We start from the raw sequence: 17,928 nt of genomic DNA, 5'->3' as shown, positions 1-17,928 counted from the left end.
CCTCTTCCTACAAAACCCGCAAGAAATTAGACAACCAATAAACAAACAGTTGGGGCAAACTGAGGATTTATTATACAACAAAAATATGTGATAGTGTATTTTTAAACCTTTCCCTGCCCTCCCACTCTGCATCTGATTGGAAGCTCTTGGCAGAGATTGTTTCTTCCTGTGTGTTTGGAAGGCGCATACCATGTTGTAGGTGCTTCCAGAATACAGCTAAGTTCACTGGTTGGAAAACATGTTGGGGCAGCGAGATGGAACCTGTGTCCTACTGGAGTCTCTCCTGTTCCAAAGTTGTTAGTGTAGTTACTGTACTTAGTTGTTGCTTTTTTTTTTCATATCCTGTTGGCAAAAAAAAGTTGTTAGCTGGTTAGTCCTGCATTGATCTGTGCAATATCCAAGCAGACACCAGATATCGGGTCCCATTGAAGGGATTAGAGTATTTTTATATTCCATCCTACCCCAGGATCATTATTTGTGACAGCCACCAAGGAGAAGTCAAGACAGTCTGATCCCTCTACCCCAGAGGACAAGGAGCCGAAGAGATTTTTTTGGTAGAAAAAATTATTTTCCAGCTAGTTTGCAGCTCAGAATAGCTAACCATGCTGTGAGCACAAACTCTTGGGTAATGAATGGATTCTCCGGATCCTGTGGCTTGTCATTTCTGAGCGAATCTTTTCCGTTTGCTTTTTGGTATAGGGTTCAGTGAAAGACCAACTGAAGGCTTATGGTGCACTGACGGAAAATGTGACCCGGAAGTACACCCGCCAGATTCTTGAGGGTGTCTCCTACCTTCACAGCAACATGATCGTGCACAGGGACATAAAGGGTGAGAGCATCAGGGCGGTCTCGGGCATGTATGCACCAACACAGGAATCTGTGAAGATGGGGGGCCGAGCGTTTATCTAGGAGACTGCGTGTCATGTTTTTAGTTTGTTAAAAACTAAACACACTCTTGGAAGCCTCCAGCTTGAGCCGTCGGTGTGACGTCTCCTTTATGATGGCCTTCTCAGGGCCCAGAACAGTCAGCGGTACATAAGAGCCTTTATCAGCAACCTATAGAAAGAGGAGAGCTGTATGCACTTGTGACGGGTTGGGTCACAGAAACCCACTTGGGAATGCCACATGATGTGCCTACACTACTTCTGAGCCTGTTTTCCCTGCCAGCTTGGGACTTCAGTCCCTTGCCTGGTTTGAGCTAGACACACTTGCCTGCTGCAAACACAGATCCAAGTCTGAACCACGTCCCCCACAAGCTGCAGGCTTAACTGAAAACAGCTTAAGAAGTGCTTCTGTTTCCAGCACTCAGATACTGAACTCCCAATGGGGTCCAAACCCCAAATAAATCGGTTTTAATAAGCTTTATACAGGGTAAACTCATAAATGGTTCGCCCTCCATAACACTGATAGAGAGATGCACAGCTGTTTGCTCCCCCCCCAGGTATTAATAAATACTCTGGGTTAATTAATAAGTAAAAAGTGATTTTATTAAATACAAAAAGTAGGATTTAAGTGGTTCCAAGTAATAACAGACAGAACAAAGTAAATTACCAAGTAAAATAAAAGACGCACGCCTAAGCCTAATACAGTAAGAAGCTGAATACAGATAAAATCTTGCCCTGAGAAATGTTTCAATAAGCTTCTTTCACAGACTGGACGCCTTCCTAGTCTGGGCCCAATCCTTTCCCCTGTACAGTCTGTTTCAGCTCAGGTGGTAGCTAGGGGATTTCTCATGACTGCAGCCTCCTTTGTTCTGTTCCACCCCCTTATATATCTTTTGCACAAGGTGGGAATCCTTTGTCCCTCTCTGGGTTCCCACCCTTCCTTCGAAATGGAAAAGCACCAGGTTAAAGATGGATTCCAATTCAGGTGACATGGTCACATGTCACTGTAAGACTTCATTACCCACTTGCCAGCACACACGTATACAGGAAGACTTACAAGTAAACAGAGCCATCTACAGTCAATTGTCCTAGTTGATGGGAGCCATCTAGATTCTAAACCACCATTAATGACCCACACTTTGCCTAATTACAAAGGATCTCAGTTATATTTCATATTTCTAGTTTCAGATACAAGAGTGATACATTTATACAAATAGGATGACCACACTGAGTAAATTATAAGCTTTGTAATGATACCTTACAAGAGACCTTTTGCATGAAGCATATTCCAGTTACATTATATTCAGACTCATTAGCATATTTTCATAAAATCATGTAGAGTTCAACGTCACAGCGCTGTTCTCCACTTTGCAGCTTCTGGAGGAGCTGACATTTGGTGGTTCTAATAAGGATGGTTTCATGGGGAGCTATAATCTTTAAAATCCCTCATCTGCAATTGAGCCCTTTCTCCCACATCCCAACAAAGCGAGGTTTTATTCCTGGCTGATTCCCTCGCTCCCCACCTGCTGTCACCTACTTTGCTTCTTTTTTGGTTCCCTCCTAGATTAGCCTGTTCCTGGCCAAACTGCTACCTCCTCATTGGTGGACAGGCAGGATGCCTTAAGAACACCATGTCTAGATCCAGCAACAGCTTCTGGCAGCAGGGTTTCCTTCAGGCTGCTGTCCCAACCTATCTTACCTCCCCCTTGCAGAAAATCTTCTCCGGCCTCCTGCACTAATGTCCTGTGTGACTCACAAAATCCTTAAACTGCCAGTTCCTAGTATTATCGTCTTAGGAGCCAGCCAGTCTCCTACAGGTTAACAATAGTTGTCAGCACAGTTTTCTGTTATCCAGTGGAGGGCCGGGGGGAGCATTCTGGCTGAAGGTGGAGTATCCTATACGGTCCTGTAGGTCCTCACATCATTACCAGGCTGATAAAGATGAGGGAGTCGTTGGTGCTAAAACAGCATCTTCCTGCTGGGTCTTGTACATTCACCTTAAAGCTAGTCACATGAGCATTGTGCTCCCTGGCAGGTTACTCATTGGTACATCCCCATCCTCAATGCCAGATTTACACACTTGCCTCCAGGGAATTGGATGGACCCCTATAATATGCTGCATAGGGCCCTGCAAACCTAAGACTGCCCTACAGAGGGCACTTGACATAAGGCAGAGCAGGTGTCCATAAGGTTTATCAGACAGCAACAGTGAGGGGCTCCAGATCCCATTGCAAGCTTGAAAGGAGTGAAAAAGGCCCTTCGTAGGCTCTAGCATACATCTATATAGCAAGCCACCATCTGCCAGTTCCCTTTGGCCAGGGTAAACAGGACCTCCAAGCAGATAACATAGGCTGACTTGTTCATTGCAGGAGTTCAGTCATCTCATTAGTTCCATCTGCTAATCTTTGCTTTCTGGCAAGCAGAATATACACCAAACCTGCCCTCGGACAAGACCCCTCTCAGCAGAGCTACGTACAGTCTCAGCCATTGACCAGAGGGGCCCTTTATAGGTTGCCAGACCTGTTTGCAGATACTGCAACATTGAGAACACTGACTCAGCACTTCCCCCCTTCACTTCCTTGTGTTTTTCCCTAAAGTGGCAGTTGTTGACAAATGGCTTGATTGCAGCCTGGAGAACAAAGATGGTGGCATAGCAGGTCACCAGAGGCTTAATTGGGAAAGATCCTATCATGGACCCAGGCACATCTGGATCAGATGTAAACTCTACAGGTTACAAATCTGAGAGCAGGATTGTACAACAGCTGCCTCAATTCTTTTCCCTCCAGGAGCCAATATTCTCCGTGACTCTGCTGGGAATGTGAAGCTTGGGGACTTCGGGGCCAGCAAACGGCTGCAGACCATCTGTATGTCTGGAACAGGTATCCGCTCTGTCACCGGCACGCCATACTGGATGAGTCCAGAGGTGATCAGCGGAGAGGGTTATGGAAGGAAAGCAGACGTATGGTGAGGAATTGCTCAGAGCTTTATCTATATTCCACAGAGAGAGTCACAGCTTTTCTTGTCGTAGGTGATGTGGTCCGTTGTTAATGAATCAGCCCTGCCTCTGTAGATTTGGATTCAAATTTAGCCTGAATCAAAAATGAAAATGAGTTTGACACAATTTGGGCTAGTTGATCACAGCAGGAGACCCGGGGCTGCTGCGGAGCGTATCATGCAATTTCTTCATCAAAAATCCATTCGGCAAGGCTATGGTCCCCCTAACTATTACATCATCACATGGAGGCAGGAGGAAAGAAACTATCAAGATGTCTGTGTTCAAGACTGACTCTTATTGTACTTCCATCCTTCCTGTATCCCTTAACTGTGTCACATCTAGGTTAGACAGAAAGCCACTTGGGATAGAGTCCTGTTTTCAGTTTGTCTTCAGTGCCATAAGCGTGCACAGCACATTATAGACACAGGTTAGGATTTTGGTGCATTGACAGAACTGTGAGGAGGGAATGCCTCAGACTGGGATAGCAGGGGAGCTGTAGGTCAGGATTGAGGTGAACTGGCAGACAGACATATGGAAATTGTAAACACACTATGATTAGCACAAGTCAGGAAACAGTACACACGCAACAGAGGAATTAACAGTCCCAAATCCCTGAAGTATTAGTTTCTGGAGACAGTGGACTGACCAGGGCTATAGTTAAGTTGTGCAGCTTTAATGAGAGTTACCGGTAAAAGCAGTGCTTATGTCTCCTTCATTAAATGAGGACTGCATTATTTTTCGTACAACTACTTAACAGAATTGTAACTGAAAATTTTTCCCAGTATACAGTGGTCTCTCCCAACTAGGAATCTCTGGGAAAGAGTGGAGCACATGTGCATCCCCCCAGGATTGATGCAGTTGTAAATTTCCTTTTGATGCTGACAGTGGTCCATTCCCATCAGAGAGGCGCTGCTGTTGGCTGAGCTCCAGGCTTTACAATCCTGATGGTTATTTTGGGGTCAGAATTTTCCAATTCCATGTTAGTCTCTAAGTAATGTGTATAGAGGAGACACAGAAACGTAACCGATCCTGCCACCTGGCGCTCAGCCACCGCTGCAGGCCTCTCCAGTTTTTTTTCTTAAATAGCAAAATATGTGAGTTATTTGTTATTGCTGGAAAAACTTGACATGAAAAACATTCCTGCTGTTTGCTGAATATCTTAAAGAAACTGGATCTGCTTAAACGGTATAAATCAGTCTAAACAGTAAAATATCCCTGCTTGATCTTGAGCAAACCCCAGCACATCAGCACACATGGTTTGCATTTTCTGTACTCTCTTACTAAGTCTTAGAAAGACTGCAGGGAAATCAGTGTTAACCTTTTTTTGTTGGGTTTAAACCTTGTCAAGAAACTGGTACTTGTGTATGCATCAGATTTAATTCCTTTCCTCCCCTGCTTTGGTGATTCATGGGGATCTGCCTTTGATGAAACATCTTATTCTTTGTGGCGCAGATCAGAAGAGTTTAGTTTTAAAGATGAATGGGGAATTTTTCCCTATTTAATACACCTCTACCCTGATATAACGCGACCCGATATAACACAAATTTGAATATAACGCGGTAAAGCAGTGCTGCACACTCCGGCGGATCAAAGCAAGTTCAATATAACGCGGTTTCACCTATAACGCGGTAAGATTTTTTTGGCTCCCGAGGACATCGTTATATCGGGGTAGAGGTGTAGCAGGAAGTGTGATCTGGAAGCCAGGAACTGCTCAGGTCTGTCAGTGATTCCCTCTTGGCCTTGAGCAGGTCACTTAATTCTTCTTGAGCAAAATTCACTGCCATCATACACAAGCACATTTCCATTCGAGTCACCGGAGCTACACGTGCGTCAAATCACTGCTGAATTTGTGTGTCTCTAAAATGGGGGATAATACGAGCTTTCCTTCCACACAAGGATAGCAAGGCTCTTAGTGTCTTTCTACTCTGAAAAGTGTTTTTGTCAAAATGGCCTGGTGGGATTACACATCTCTGATTTACTCAGTTCACAGGTACAAAGAGATCTTTTCTATCTTGCAGCCCTGCAAACCTCCCCCTGGGATCTGAGAGTTCAGCTGGGTGTTATCCTACTCCTGCACCAGCACCTGTGATACGAGTTCAGAAGGTCAAATGATGCTGTTAGTGGCATCTGTGTGGACCTGTTGCCTTCAGTGGGTAGCACAGGTGTTAACTGAGGACAGAGTTTGAGGGCATAGGGCTGCACAGTTGTAACTTAAAAAATTGTTGATGCTGTGTGAGCCACAATGGAACCCAGTTCCCTCTCCCAGAGCTGCCAACTCTCAGCACAGTAGTAAAAAGTAGTCATCAGATCTGGCTTGGAATCCATGCAGGGAATAGATCTGAGTATGAGGCCATTTTTATAGTCCCTTTTCCGAGCAGAGCTGTACCTGACCACCTGCTGCTAGGAATTCCTCCGTAAATGCTAAGCATTATTGTATGAAGCTCTGTCTCATATTTTTTTCCTGTCTGCTTCTACAGGAGTCTCGGCTGCACTGTCGTCGAGATGCTGACCGAGAAACCACCCTGGGCAGAATATGAAGCCATGGCAGCCATTTTCAAAATTGCCACCCAGCCAACCAACCCCCAGCTCCCTTCTCACATATCGGAACATTGCCGGGACTTTCTAAAGCGAATCTTTGTGGAAGCCCGGCAGAGACCTTCAGCCGAAGAGCTGCTCAGACATCACTTTGCACAGCTCCTGTACTGAATTACCTCCCATGCCAGCAGTTCACTCTGGGCTTTCAATGCCCCTGCCTGGTGAAACCATGCAAATGACCGTTGTGGAGCTGCGTCTTCAAAATGCTGTCTCAGCTGTCCTAGTCCTCTGGGCAAGCGATGCTGAGGAACCTGGGGTCTGGCCTTGTGTCCTGGTATGTTTTGCTGGACTGATGCTCATTCTACCAATGGCTGTGCAACACAGAGCTGCATTTTGTCCTTGTTAGCTTGTGAGGTTGCAGCTGGCTGCATGTTTTCTGCAGGCACAAGCAGAGGGATCTAGGAAGCTTCTTGTTGAATGTACGTAGGCAACAGAAATCTGGACCGAAGTGGGACCCGGAGGAGCTATGTTCAGAGTAGAAACATACGACAGCCACCCAAACCCGCTCTCCGCAGGAGGCTTTACAGTGTGGATTGCTCTGTTTTCCAGACTGCTAGGTCTTTCCAGGCTTCTACAGTCCAAGAATCCAGCAAAGCCATGTGTCATTGAGCACGCGCTCTATATATAATTATCTATTTTTCTTAAGTATTCAGCATCTGAAGGTGTTCAGAAAATATTGATTCAGAAAATATGTGAATAGTATTATTTTATAATGAAACCTGGGGTTCGGGGTGGGAGGGGGAGTTGTTTTGCTATCCAAATGTCAGGATAATTAGAAAGGAGGTTCCAGCAGAATACGTGCTTTATAGGGCCTGTGCTAAAGGGCTCTCCCAGCGAGGTTAGGGAGTCCATACTTGACTTTCAAGGCCAAAGTTATCCTACTCACTGTACCTCCCTAAGACTTCTTGTTCCAAACAAACCTCTTCTGGAAGGGAGAGTTTGCAGGACGGCTTTCCGCTGCACCTGTCTTTTCAAGTGATAAACTATTTATACCAATCCCTTAAACCAAAGATGATTTCAATGCTGCCAGAGAACTTACTTCAGGGAAAGGTTAAATACTTGCATTAGGCCAGACTGGCAAAGCTACATGAAGAAAATGGGTTGCCCTTCCTTGCATAGGGAGGAGTTTTCTGGACACTAGTTCACTGGGCGTTCTAAGCTGAAACCAAAGGTGATCTTTCCCTGCATGTTTCAGTATATGTGGAAATATTCGTTTCAGGTTTCTATGATCTTTTTAAAAAAACAAAACAAAAAAAACATGTTAGAGAAGCTTTTGTAACTGAGACATGTCAGTCAATGAGGCAAAGGTAAAGAGCATTTGTTATGCCTGTCTGAAATCGACTGGAAAAATGGGATTGGTCCCCGAGAGAGAGGCATAACATACACAGACCACTTCGCTCTATTGCAGTGGTTCTCAAACTGTGGGTCGGGACCCCGAAGTGGGTCCCGACCCTGTTTTAATGGGGTCGCCAGGGGTGGCTTTCTACTTGCTGGGGCCCAAGCCCCACCACCTAGGGCCGAAGCCCAAGCCAGAGTCCTGGGCAGCATGGCTCAGGCTTCAACTTCAGCCCTGGGTGGTGGGGCTCAGGTTACAGGGCCCCTGCCCAGGGCTGAAGTCCTCAGGCTTCAGCCCCCACACCTGCCCCCACCCTGTCTGGGGCGGTGGGGCTTGGCCGGGCTCCTCCCCCTCCTGGGGTGGTGGTGTAATTTTTGTTGTCAGAAGGGGCTCGCGGTGCAATGAAGTTTGAGAACCCCTGCTGTATTGTATCTTGCCATGGATATGTACCAAGCTTCTGATATCTCTGCCCCTGGTGACTTGCTAGTTTCAAATGCTGCATTTTGGTTGGTACACTAGTCCTGGTCTTAGTGACACAGAGGACTGAAGGTAATAAGACCTCATTTAAAGGCACACTTGTGGCAGATTAAGTCATGTTTTTATTACACAGGCTCCTCACCTAGGAGTAAATAACACCTTGGGTTAATAAAACTGAAAAGGCGTAATCTAAAATGGCTTTCATGGACCAAACTGAGAGACATGTGTAAGCCATGAAAGCAGGCTAGTGATTGTAATCCGTTTCTAGTCAGTTTCACTTTCAGGCTCTCAGCCACTGACACAAGGATGCAGTGTTCGGGTTGCAAGCATCTTTCCAGAAATTATTTAATTCCTATGGAAACACATCTGTTGATTTTACAAAAACCTGGATTTTGAGCCAAAATGTTCCAGATGGTGTCCCTTTAAAAAACATACAGCCTCACTCTCGGTTGCCCTATGCATTGTCATCACTTGCACCAGTGCAAAGTGGGGGTATAACACTACCACTCTGCTTTGGGAGCATTTTACACACACGCTTTGCACTGGTGCAAATGACCACATAAGGCGCAGGGCAATGGAAAATTGGACTCGTTCTCAATAGGACTGAGTAGTCCTTCCATTGGGCCAATGGCAGCATTATTCAAGCCTGTGGTTTTAGCGCTCGCAGCCAGCTCTTACCTTTTGAAATGTACCAAAGATCAGAGCCTTTTCCTGCTACAGAATTTAACTTGCAGGTGTACAGCAGCCGTGAGGACCAATGCAGCATTCTGCTTTGGCCCCTCTTTACCCAGCTTGTCCTCACAGAACTGACCAAGGCCTCTTCTGTGGTCTTTACTCATTACTCAGCACTTCACTGTTTGGGAGAATAGAATAGGGGGCTGAGGAAATGGTGCAACTTGTTTAACGTTTCAAAGCAACTAAATCCTCAGGATCTGTTGTGGCTTTTACCTCATACGTATCCCTGGAACGCTGTTCTGGAGCAGAGCAAATAGCATCGTGGACTGACGTGCCAAGTCCTTTACCCTGCCAGAGCTTCTGATCCTATCCAGAGCTCTGGCACTCCCCACCTATGCTGAAATGTGCCTACTCTGCGTATACACTTGTATTCCAGTTTTTATTAATGGAAGAGTAAATTGCAATTGTACAGTGACAGAAGACTTCTGTCTTTGAGAACATGGTAAGCCAGCTCGGACTTGTATTCCAGTACCTGACCCAATGCCGCCCGTTCGGCACAAGTACAAGCCAAAGCATTACTTGTATGTTTGGAGATGCACTTTTATGAATGTAGTTTATATCGCTCTTTTTTAGCTCTTTTTACATCATGTAAACATTGATGCCTCATACTTTTATTTATATCGTAAAAGATCATATTTGGTGATTTTTATATATATCGACTCGACTGTTACAGGGGGAAATAAATTTGACACCTTTATGAATTTAAAAAGGAAAAAAAAAGCAGCTGGTTTTGCAGAGAATTTGCTGATGGTTTAGAACGAGTGTTGCCAACCCAAAATGCCGCCTTTGGTTCCTCACCGGGCCTGTCAGGCACTCACCCCCATTCATGCAAACTGAAAAGCTTCCATCTGTCCCAAGTGGAGCAACCTTGAGGACTGACTCTCATTCACACTAGGCCCTGTCCACATAAAGGGGCCTTAGAGTGGGCATTTGTATCCACTCTTGTAAGGCCTCTTGGCATTGCCAGAGTTGTGTAAATGACAGTAGAGCCCATTTGAGGGGTTTGTCTGCCTAAAACTAAGCAGTTGTGACTATCGCAAATCTCATTTTACATCTTCAGCTGCTCCTCCCGGGAAGGGAGGGAGACTCAATGCTTGTTATGAGCTCTAGGATCCTCAAGTGAAAGGTCCTGCAGTAATGAAGAGAATTAGAATCTCTGAAGGATAACCCTGTAGTAAACCATTGCTCCTGGGACAGTTAAGACCTCAAATCATTAAGGTGAAATAGCTGCAAAATCCCCATTAGAAAGGAGATTGCTGAATGCCTCACCTGCACGTTCCATGCAATCAACTTAGCATTGGAACAAACCAAGCGTGGAGGGGATTTAATTCCCATTGAGCTTGTGAGGAAACAAAAAATTGGCATTTTGGTCTTGGTGTGACGATTCTGTGCATTCCAGGTTATCCACTTGCTCTCCAGTAGATCTGATTTCTCTCCCAGTCACTGCAAATTGCAGCAATTTGGCTTCTGTGCATGGAAAAAAAAATATTCCAAAGGGTTTCAGTGAAGCTGTAGATCACAAAAGCAGTTCCCTTTATTTTGCTGTTAATAAGCAAAACAAATTGATCCATAGGGGAACTGGTGCCTAGTTTGGTGACGCACATTATTTCTGAGGTGCCAGCAGGGCCTGTAGAACTTGTTGATGGCTCAGGAAATGTACATCCCCGCTGTATAACTGTTGCCTGGTATGCAAAGGCCAGGTGTCCAGCACCATACAGCAGATAGGACGAGTGCCCAGTGATTGGTGCTTAGTCACTGTGGCTGCTGGGGGGGATTAAGTGTCTGAAAGTGAACTGAAACCTGTGTACAGCACCCAGGCACTGTCCCTGCAATTGGGAATTGACTGATTTTTTTTCAGAGGCCTAAGGGAGCTGAATTCCCTGTGGGATTTGGGCACCAACTCCCAGAGGCTCCTGGGACTTTCCCAGGCAACATTAGGAGCCGATCACACTGAATTGGGTTTGAATTTCCCAGCTGGGAGGGAGACGTGCCTGGGAAGCAGTTTAGAGGATTCTGGAGTCCGTAACCACGTGTTTGACACGACCTATGGGTAGCAGGGAGATATAACTGTCTTAACCTGGATTGTGCAGAAGACCTTGAATCAGTAGTTTATCTGATTATGTATACCGACCGGGGGCTTGCAGTGCAAAGCCAGGCCAATGTATCGTTTCTTTACAATAAAATTATCATTTATATGAAAGCTGGCTTCTCAGGTGGTCTATGCTCGTGTGCGTTCCTTACAGACGGAAGAGAAAAGATGAGTGACGTAATATCTTATTGGACCAACTTCTGATGGAAGTGACAAGCTGTTGAGCTTCATAGAGCTCTTTGAAGCTCAGCTTGTCCTTTCCACCAATAGAAGTTGTCCCAATAAAAGGCATTGCCTCGCCCACCTTGTCTTTCTCGTATTTTAGGCCTAACCTGGTTACAACAATGCTACAAATGGCTCCATTGCCAGTGGTTTCTTGGGTAACTGGGCTGACCTACTTTCATCCACAAGGCTGAGCTTGGTCTGAGGAAGAAGTTTTTTGCCCCAGTGACTCTCCTGGGGGATAGAGGGAGAGAGATCCTAACTGTGAAGCATTGAACGAGGATGCAGTCCTGGGGCCAGGTTGGTATGTCCCCTCTGGCCAAGTCCCTGCCACCGGAAGGGGTGGTGAGCATCTGCCCTTCCTGTCATCTTGTTTCTGCAACTCCAAGGGAAGTGCCAGAATGGGACAGAAGAGAGTCTGCGCCTCTCTAAGTACTTCTGTGGCCCCCATCACACTGGTATCTGAGTGCCATCCGAGTATCGAAAATAAATACCATTCTCTTCCTCTCCAGCTTGCAGAAGAACAGCTTGGTTAGTTTATTAGGCCTTTGTCTGAAAGGTGTATTGAGAGAAAGCAGTCAGATGACGGGCTCTGCATTTCGCTCTGAAGGGGGTGATCCCCATGCTCCCATCCCCTGTGGCAGGGAGTTCCGTAGTCTAGGCCTGGCTCCTGTGAGAGCTGTCTCCTGCACTATTTAATAGTGTTATGGCTGTGGGAGGAGGTCATAGTCGGGAAGGGAGAGAGGGTCTCTTAGAGCTTAGGTCAATCCCATGGAGAGCTCTGAATATCGGAACAGACACTGAGCTGGACTCTGATCCACGATGAGACCATGCGGAGACCTGGGGTGATGTGCTTATGACACCCTGTGGTGTTTAATTGGCTGCTGTTTGGTCCCAGTTGGAGCTTTCAGGGAAAGTAACCTAGAGAAGCCCATGGAGCTTCTAGGGCAGTTCTCACCTACAGTCGGATGCTGCCAGCGGTGCACATGACCTAAATAGCCAGAAACAATGGCAATCTCCAGAACTGCTTTCCCTTGAAGGTTGCTAGTTGGTCCTTCCAGGGAAACAAACTGAGAGTCCGAGAAACCAGCCCATTGTACGTGGGGCAAGTAACGAGACTAGAGAGCGCATACAACAGGGGCTTTGGGCTCGAAAGGGAGGAGGAATCTATCCGTCTCATTGGAGCTTGCTAGCGATTGGAGTGAGACTTTCAAAACTGCCTACAGCATTTGGATGCCAACTCCCACGGCCGTCAATGTGTCTAAATGTCTTCAGGTCTGACTTTCCTTTACGGTACCCCAGGAGAGAGCAGAGCCCTTAATCCCCTGGGAAACTCATGGCTCAAATTGTCACTGGCTTTTTCTGGTGCCTTTTCAAACTGCTTGTCGTGTTCTGCTCTGGTGCAAGGACCTGAGTCCTCCTGGCTTCCCTGAGCAGGACCCAAATTCCTCCAGGATTGCTTTTCTCCCGGCTGGGAGTAGCTATTTACCATTTCATTCAAATATTTAAAAGTTGGTTATTGTAAAGTGTGGTGGGACCTGAGTAAAGGGGGGTTAACGATCTGATGCAAAATCAACCCCTAAGGGTGAAATGACTGAGTTTATTTAAAAAAAAAAAAAAAAATGCCATGCAGTACCCAAAGCCTTTGAGAACCAGCAGGGCCGGCTCTGGCTTTTTGGCCGCCCGAAGCAAAAAAAAACCAAAAACGGGGCGGCCAGAACGGCAAAGCAAAAAAAAAAAAAAAAACCTGCGGCGCGGCCGGAGCGTGGGTGCAGGGGCACCGGCTGGGGGGGGGAGGGAGCGGGCGGGAGAGAGAGAGAAGGGGGCGGCCAGGGCTACAGCAGGGGCACTGCCACGCGGCCCCTCCCGCTGCACTGCCGCCTGCCGCGAGGGCTCCGCTCCGGTCGGCGGGGAGGGAAGGAAGAGGACTGCCCTGCAGGGCGCTCTGGTTCTCCATACCGCCGCCCCCTACAGGGTGGCCGGAGCGGAAGAAGAACAAACAAAAACAAAAAAGCGGCCGTGCTGCCCTAGGATTGGGCAGAATGCCGCCTCGAACAGTCTGCCGCCCCAAGCACCAGCTTGCTCAGCTGGTGCCTGGAGCCGGCCCTGAGAACCAGACACCAGAGGCTGTCCCGGCCAGAGCTCTCATGCAGTGCTAGAAATCACCCCACATCTCCTAACTCTGTCGTGTGTCTCATTGCAGGGTGTCTGTCTCCAGTGTGGCCAAATAACATCTTTGTACCACTCCACCATGGTCTAGTCCCCTGGGAACTTCCCATTCCTGAGTGTTCGTCAGCCCCTCCTGGTACTCTGGACAAAATACTGTTCTGGGGCTAACTTGGATCCTTAAATTCATGGTCTTGCAGAATGAAGAACCTGGCATCTCTAGGGATGTCACTAAAATCAGACACTCTCTTCTCTTTCCTCTTATCTTGTTTTAGGACAATAGACACTTTCTGTCTCTCATGACACTGGTAGCTTAATTCTACTTGGTGTCCAGTAAACATTACTGGTAGCTTTTTGGGGTACAGTATTAATGCACGCTTCACAACTACGGTCCCTTAGTCATCTGATTCTTCTGCCAAAGTGTAGGTGGCTTTACCATCGTTGTCCTATTTCTTAAATATTGGCCCCTGTCCTGCTACCATGTGTGGAAGTGGAGATACAGCAGAAAATAACTGACTGGGGGGAGATGACCGTGAAAGTGACTAGACACCGTGCTGATCGATTCATACATGAAATAATTTCTCTGCCTTTTGTTTCTTGTAATGGGTAAGTATTATGAGTAACCGTGATACAACTATGCAAGTGAGGTGACTCTCAAGATTTATAATATTTGGCTTAATCTCAGAGCGATTGAATGCTGCATTTAAAGGGAAAGTCACCTTAAAGTGCTACATTATATACACCCTAATGATTGTTTCTAGTGGGACTATAACTCCTGAATTGGGAACCCTTGTTTTCTGGCTTTAATATTGTGTGTGTGTGTATATATATGCAGGCCCACCGACCACAATTCCAGGCCCCAGGGCAGAACAATCAATGGGCCCCCTAGAAAGGGATGGCTGAGGTTTACGACACTACTTTTTATCCCGTTGAGAACACATTAGAAGAACCCAGTATACGTAAATAGTGGCTTTGCTTGATGTAGTTACAGCACCAGTATTAAACAAATTGTGAGCCTAAATATAAGATGTAGAATTTGTTATTTTGAATTATATATTTAAATTAAATAAATACATTATGGAATGAAATTGGGGGAGAGTCCAGCGGAGGGCAACGAAAATGATTAGGGGGCTGGGGCACATGACTTACGAGGAGAGGCTGAGGGAACTGGGGTTATTTAGTCGGCAGAAAAGAGTGAGGGGGATTTGATAGCAGCCTTCAACTACCTGGTATGAAATTAATTCTTTATAGAATACGAAGGATCACATACAGTACATATGCTATGGAAGAGGAAGTTGAAATCAAACATACAACACAAATTTTCATTACTAGGAAAAATATTGGACTTTGTCTAATCTTGAGAGGAAAAGTCATGTGTTTGCATGTGCTGAATGGGGGGCTTTGTGTCTTTGGAGAGAGACCAATCTTATCGATAGTGATCTACTGAACTGCCTGAAAACGTCACAGCCAAAGATGCCTTCTTGAAAATTGCTAGGTATTTTTTTTAAGATCCAAATATGTGAAGTGACAACGGCATTCACTGAATTGTGTGTGCGCACGAGGTGCTGGGCCTGTGCTGGCTGCGCCACTGTTCTCTCTCAGGTTGCTGTGATCTTCGCCAGGCGCCTGTCTCTTGTAATGACTCCGGGTTAGATCTTGACAGTATAAACGTTCAGTGGATTTTTATTATTTTTTCCCCTCTGAACCCTACATGGCTGGGAACTGGAGCACTTTCATGTTTCTATCCAGAGTGTCTCATGGCTTGGCTTGACTTCGGATCTGTCAAAGTCCCTCTGCTGGGCAAAAACCAAGGCATGGAAAGGGGAGGGGAAGCTTGAGGCTTGTGCTGAGTTGCGACAGAAAGACCCGTGACAGACACAGAAGGCACAGCCCAGGAGCAATGGAGGCCAAGGTTGTTTCTGCCTTGCAGATTGGGTGCTGCAACAGACCCAGGTGTAAGTTAGAGCAGCCCCAGGGCTGCTCATACAGCAGCCATATGCAAGCTCCATAGGTGCTGTTCTGGAGCCCCAAATGCTGGAGCTCATGGTGCCCTGGCTCCTCATGGTTCACCCTGGCTCCCTTCCTGGCAAGCCTCTATGCTGGGGGCTGTACAGAAATGTAACATACGTTACTGCTGAATTGGGGACATTCCTGTAAGTGCCCTTGCAGCCCCCTTCACTGTTGGGCTGGAATGTGGTTCCAGATGCTCCCCTTGAAGTAACCTTTGCAGCACTATTGGAGTCTGGACTCTCTGCCACTACCTTGAGTCAGGAGCCAGGGCAGCCTCGTTCTACTTGGCAAAGGGGGCCGGTGGCTTTCCTCACTGTGGATCTGAAATGAGTGTGGCTTGAACAGTTTCTCTAGCCCAGCCCAGCACTGGGAATCGCCTTAGTGCCGAGTGGCTGCCGATCCACCAGGGGAGCACAAAACTCACTTTTTCTGTGCTTCCTGGAGTGGCTGGCTGGCTGGCTTCCATCTCAGCGATGGAAATGAAAAGCCGAGCGAGGCATTGCAGCCTTCAGCAATAATCCCTGCTGAGCCGCGGCAGGATCACTTTCCATGAGAGATCTTGGCCCTTTACAGGTCGGCCAAATTTGGGGGCCCAAAGAATCCTGACCACACTCCTTGCTTCCAGCACTTGGCCGGCACCAATTATAAGCAGCCATCTAGCACCATGTTACGAGCCCAGGGAGGCTGCTAATAGCTGAAAGGGGGTAGGAGGAATTCATGCCTCAACATAGGGGCTCAGACCCAATGTCCAGCACTGGGGAATGACTATGGGGAGAGGGATAGCTCAGTGGTTTGAGCATTGGCCTGCTAAACCCAGGATTGTGCGTTCAATCCTTGAGGGGGCCATTTAGGGATCTGGGGCAAAAATCTGTCTGGGGATTGGTCCTGCCCTGAGCAGGGGGTTGGACTAGATGACCTCCTGAGGTCCCTTCCAACCCTGATATATTCTGATTTGAACTAGAGCAATCACTCCCAGCTCTGAATAGCCTCCAGTCGCATTAGCTGTTAATGTGGCAGGTAGAACAGGTGAGTTGAGCCAAAGGGGGGCGGGATCTCAAAGGTGGCTCTTACTTTAAGTTGACAGCTTGCGTCTCCTGGCTGCAAGTGATGGTGTGGTTCAAAATCTGACTGTAGCTCAAAGCAGTGGCACTGTCTTCCACATCTGGCCATGGAGAAGACTCCTGCTATAGGGCCAGCTTCTGCTCTTCACAGCTCTGCGAGCTCTATTAGCGTAGTGCCCATTTTACAGACTGGGCAACTGAGCCCCAAGGAGGCGCCAGTTATGGAGCCACCGACTGAGGCCAGGCTTCCTTGTGCTCCGTTAGCCAGAGGAACAGAGCAGCAGGATAACAGCCTGCTCTCACTGGAGTCAATGGTGTCTCTGGGTCTGTCTGTGTGGCCAGCTCTTGTGATGTTACCACAAGTCTCATAATATTCAGGGCTTCTCGTAAAGCCCCCGCTCCTGGAGTCGCCTTTCATTCAATATAGAACAAACTAAGCTTCTAGCCCTCATGGAGAAAAGAACTTGAAAACGTGACCCAAGGGTGACCTAAAGTCTCCCCAACCAGAGAGCAGATTAAACACAGCCCCAGTTCGTTACTGTGCTGACAGGTGCCAATGGCTGTCTGAGAGAGAGGGCGGTCTTGGATCCAAAGGCCATCACAGGCCTCGTTCAAACTGTAAGAGTAGGGAGGTTGTTCAGGTGTCCCTAAGTCAAGAAGGAGGTTGAGAAATTGGAGAGGGTTCAGAGAGGAGCCCCAAGAATGATTAAAGGATTGGAAAACCTGCCTTCGAGTGGTAGCCTCCAGGATTTAGCCTCGCAAAGAGTAGGTGAAGGGGTGACTTGACCATGGTCTAATCTGAAATTAAATCAGAGGGTTCTTTCATGGAGCAGCCAAAGGTCGAACATGATGCAACGGCTGGAAGTTGACGCTAGACAAATTCAGACTAGAAGTAAGGTGGAAATGTTTGAGAGTGAGGACCCGTAGCCACTGGAACAATGTACCAGGGCGGGGGGGTGGATTCTCCATCACAAGGTGTTTTCCTACAAGCTCTGCCCAGGAGGGAATGCAGGGCAGTCCTACGGCCTGCGCTACAGGACCTCAGCACAGATCATCACAATGGGCCCTTCTGCCTTTAGACTTGATGGAAACCATGGGGTGGGCCAGCCCCTCTTTCAGGCTCAGCAGAAGGAGCAATCGATCCCCTTGAGGTAGTAAAAACAGCTGGGCCCAGTGGGGCTACTGCCGGAGCCAGAGCCCCTGGGGCACAGGGTAGGTCTGCTGGGCCAGGGGCACAGAGGGGTTTCCTGCTTGCCAAGGGAGGGGCTAGGATCTGGGGTGCAGGCCCAGTGTGTGGAGGCAGAAAGCCGGGGGGAGGAGGGCGAAGGCAGCCCTGAGGTGGCTGGAGTAGCAGAGGT

General features: G+C 47.4%; 1 protein-coding gene across 1 annotated transcript in view; it reads left to right on the top strand.

Annotated features, from left to right (window-relative positions):
* MAP3K3 (mitogen-activated protein kinase kinase kinase 3) overlaps positions 1–7,704 on the top strand; it is a 40,616-nt gene extending 32,912 nt beyond the window's left edge. Inside the window, exons 14-16 of the mRNA XM_065422521.1 lie at positions 700–829; positions 3,671–3,848; positions 6,357–7,704. Coding sequence (XP_065278593.1) covers positions 700–829; positions 3,671–3,848; positions 6,357–6,585 — 537 coding nt within the window. The 3' untranslated portion in view covers positions 6,586–7,704. The remainder of the gene's footprint in view (positions 1–699; positions 830–3,670; positions 3,849–6,356) is intronic.
* Positions 7,705–17,928: the final 10,224 nt, after the last annotated feature.

This window comes from Emys orbicularis, chromosome 25 (assembly GCF_028017835.1).
Source record: "Emys orbicularis isolate rEmyOrb1 chromosome 25, rEmyOrb1.hap1, whole genome shotgun sequence".
Classification (NCBI taxonomy): Eukaryota; Metazoa; Chordata; order Testudines; family Emydidae; genus Emys; species Emys orbicularis.
This window is presented reverse-complemented; position numbering and strand designations above follow the sequence as displayed.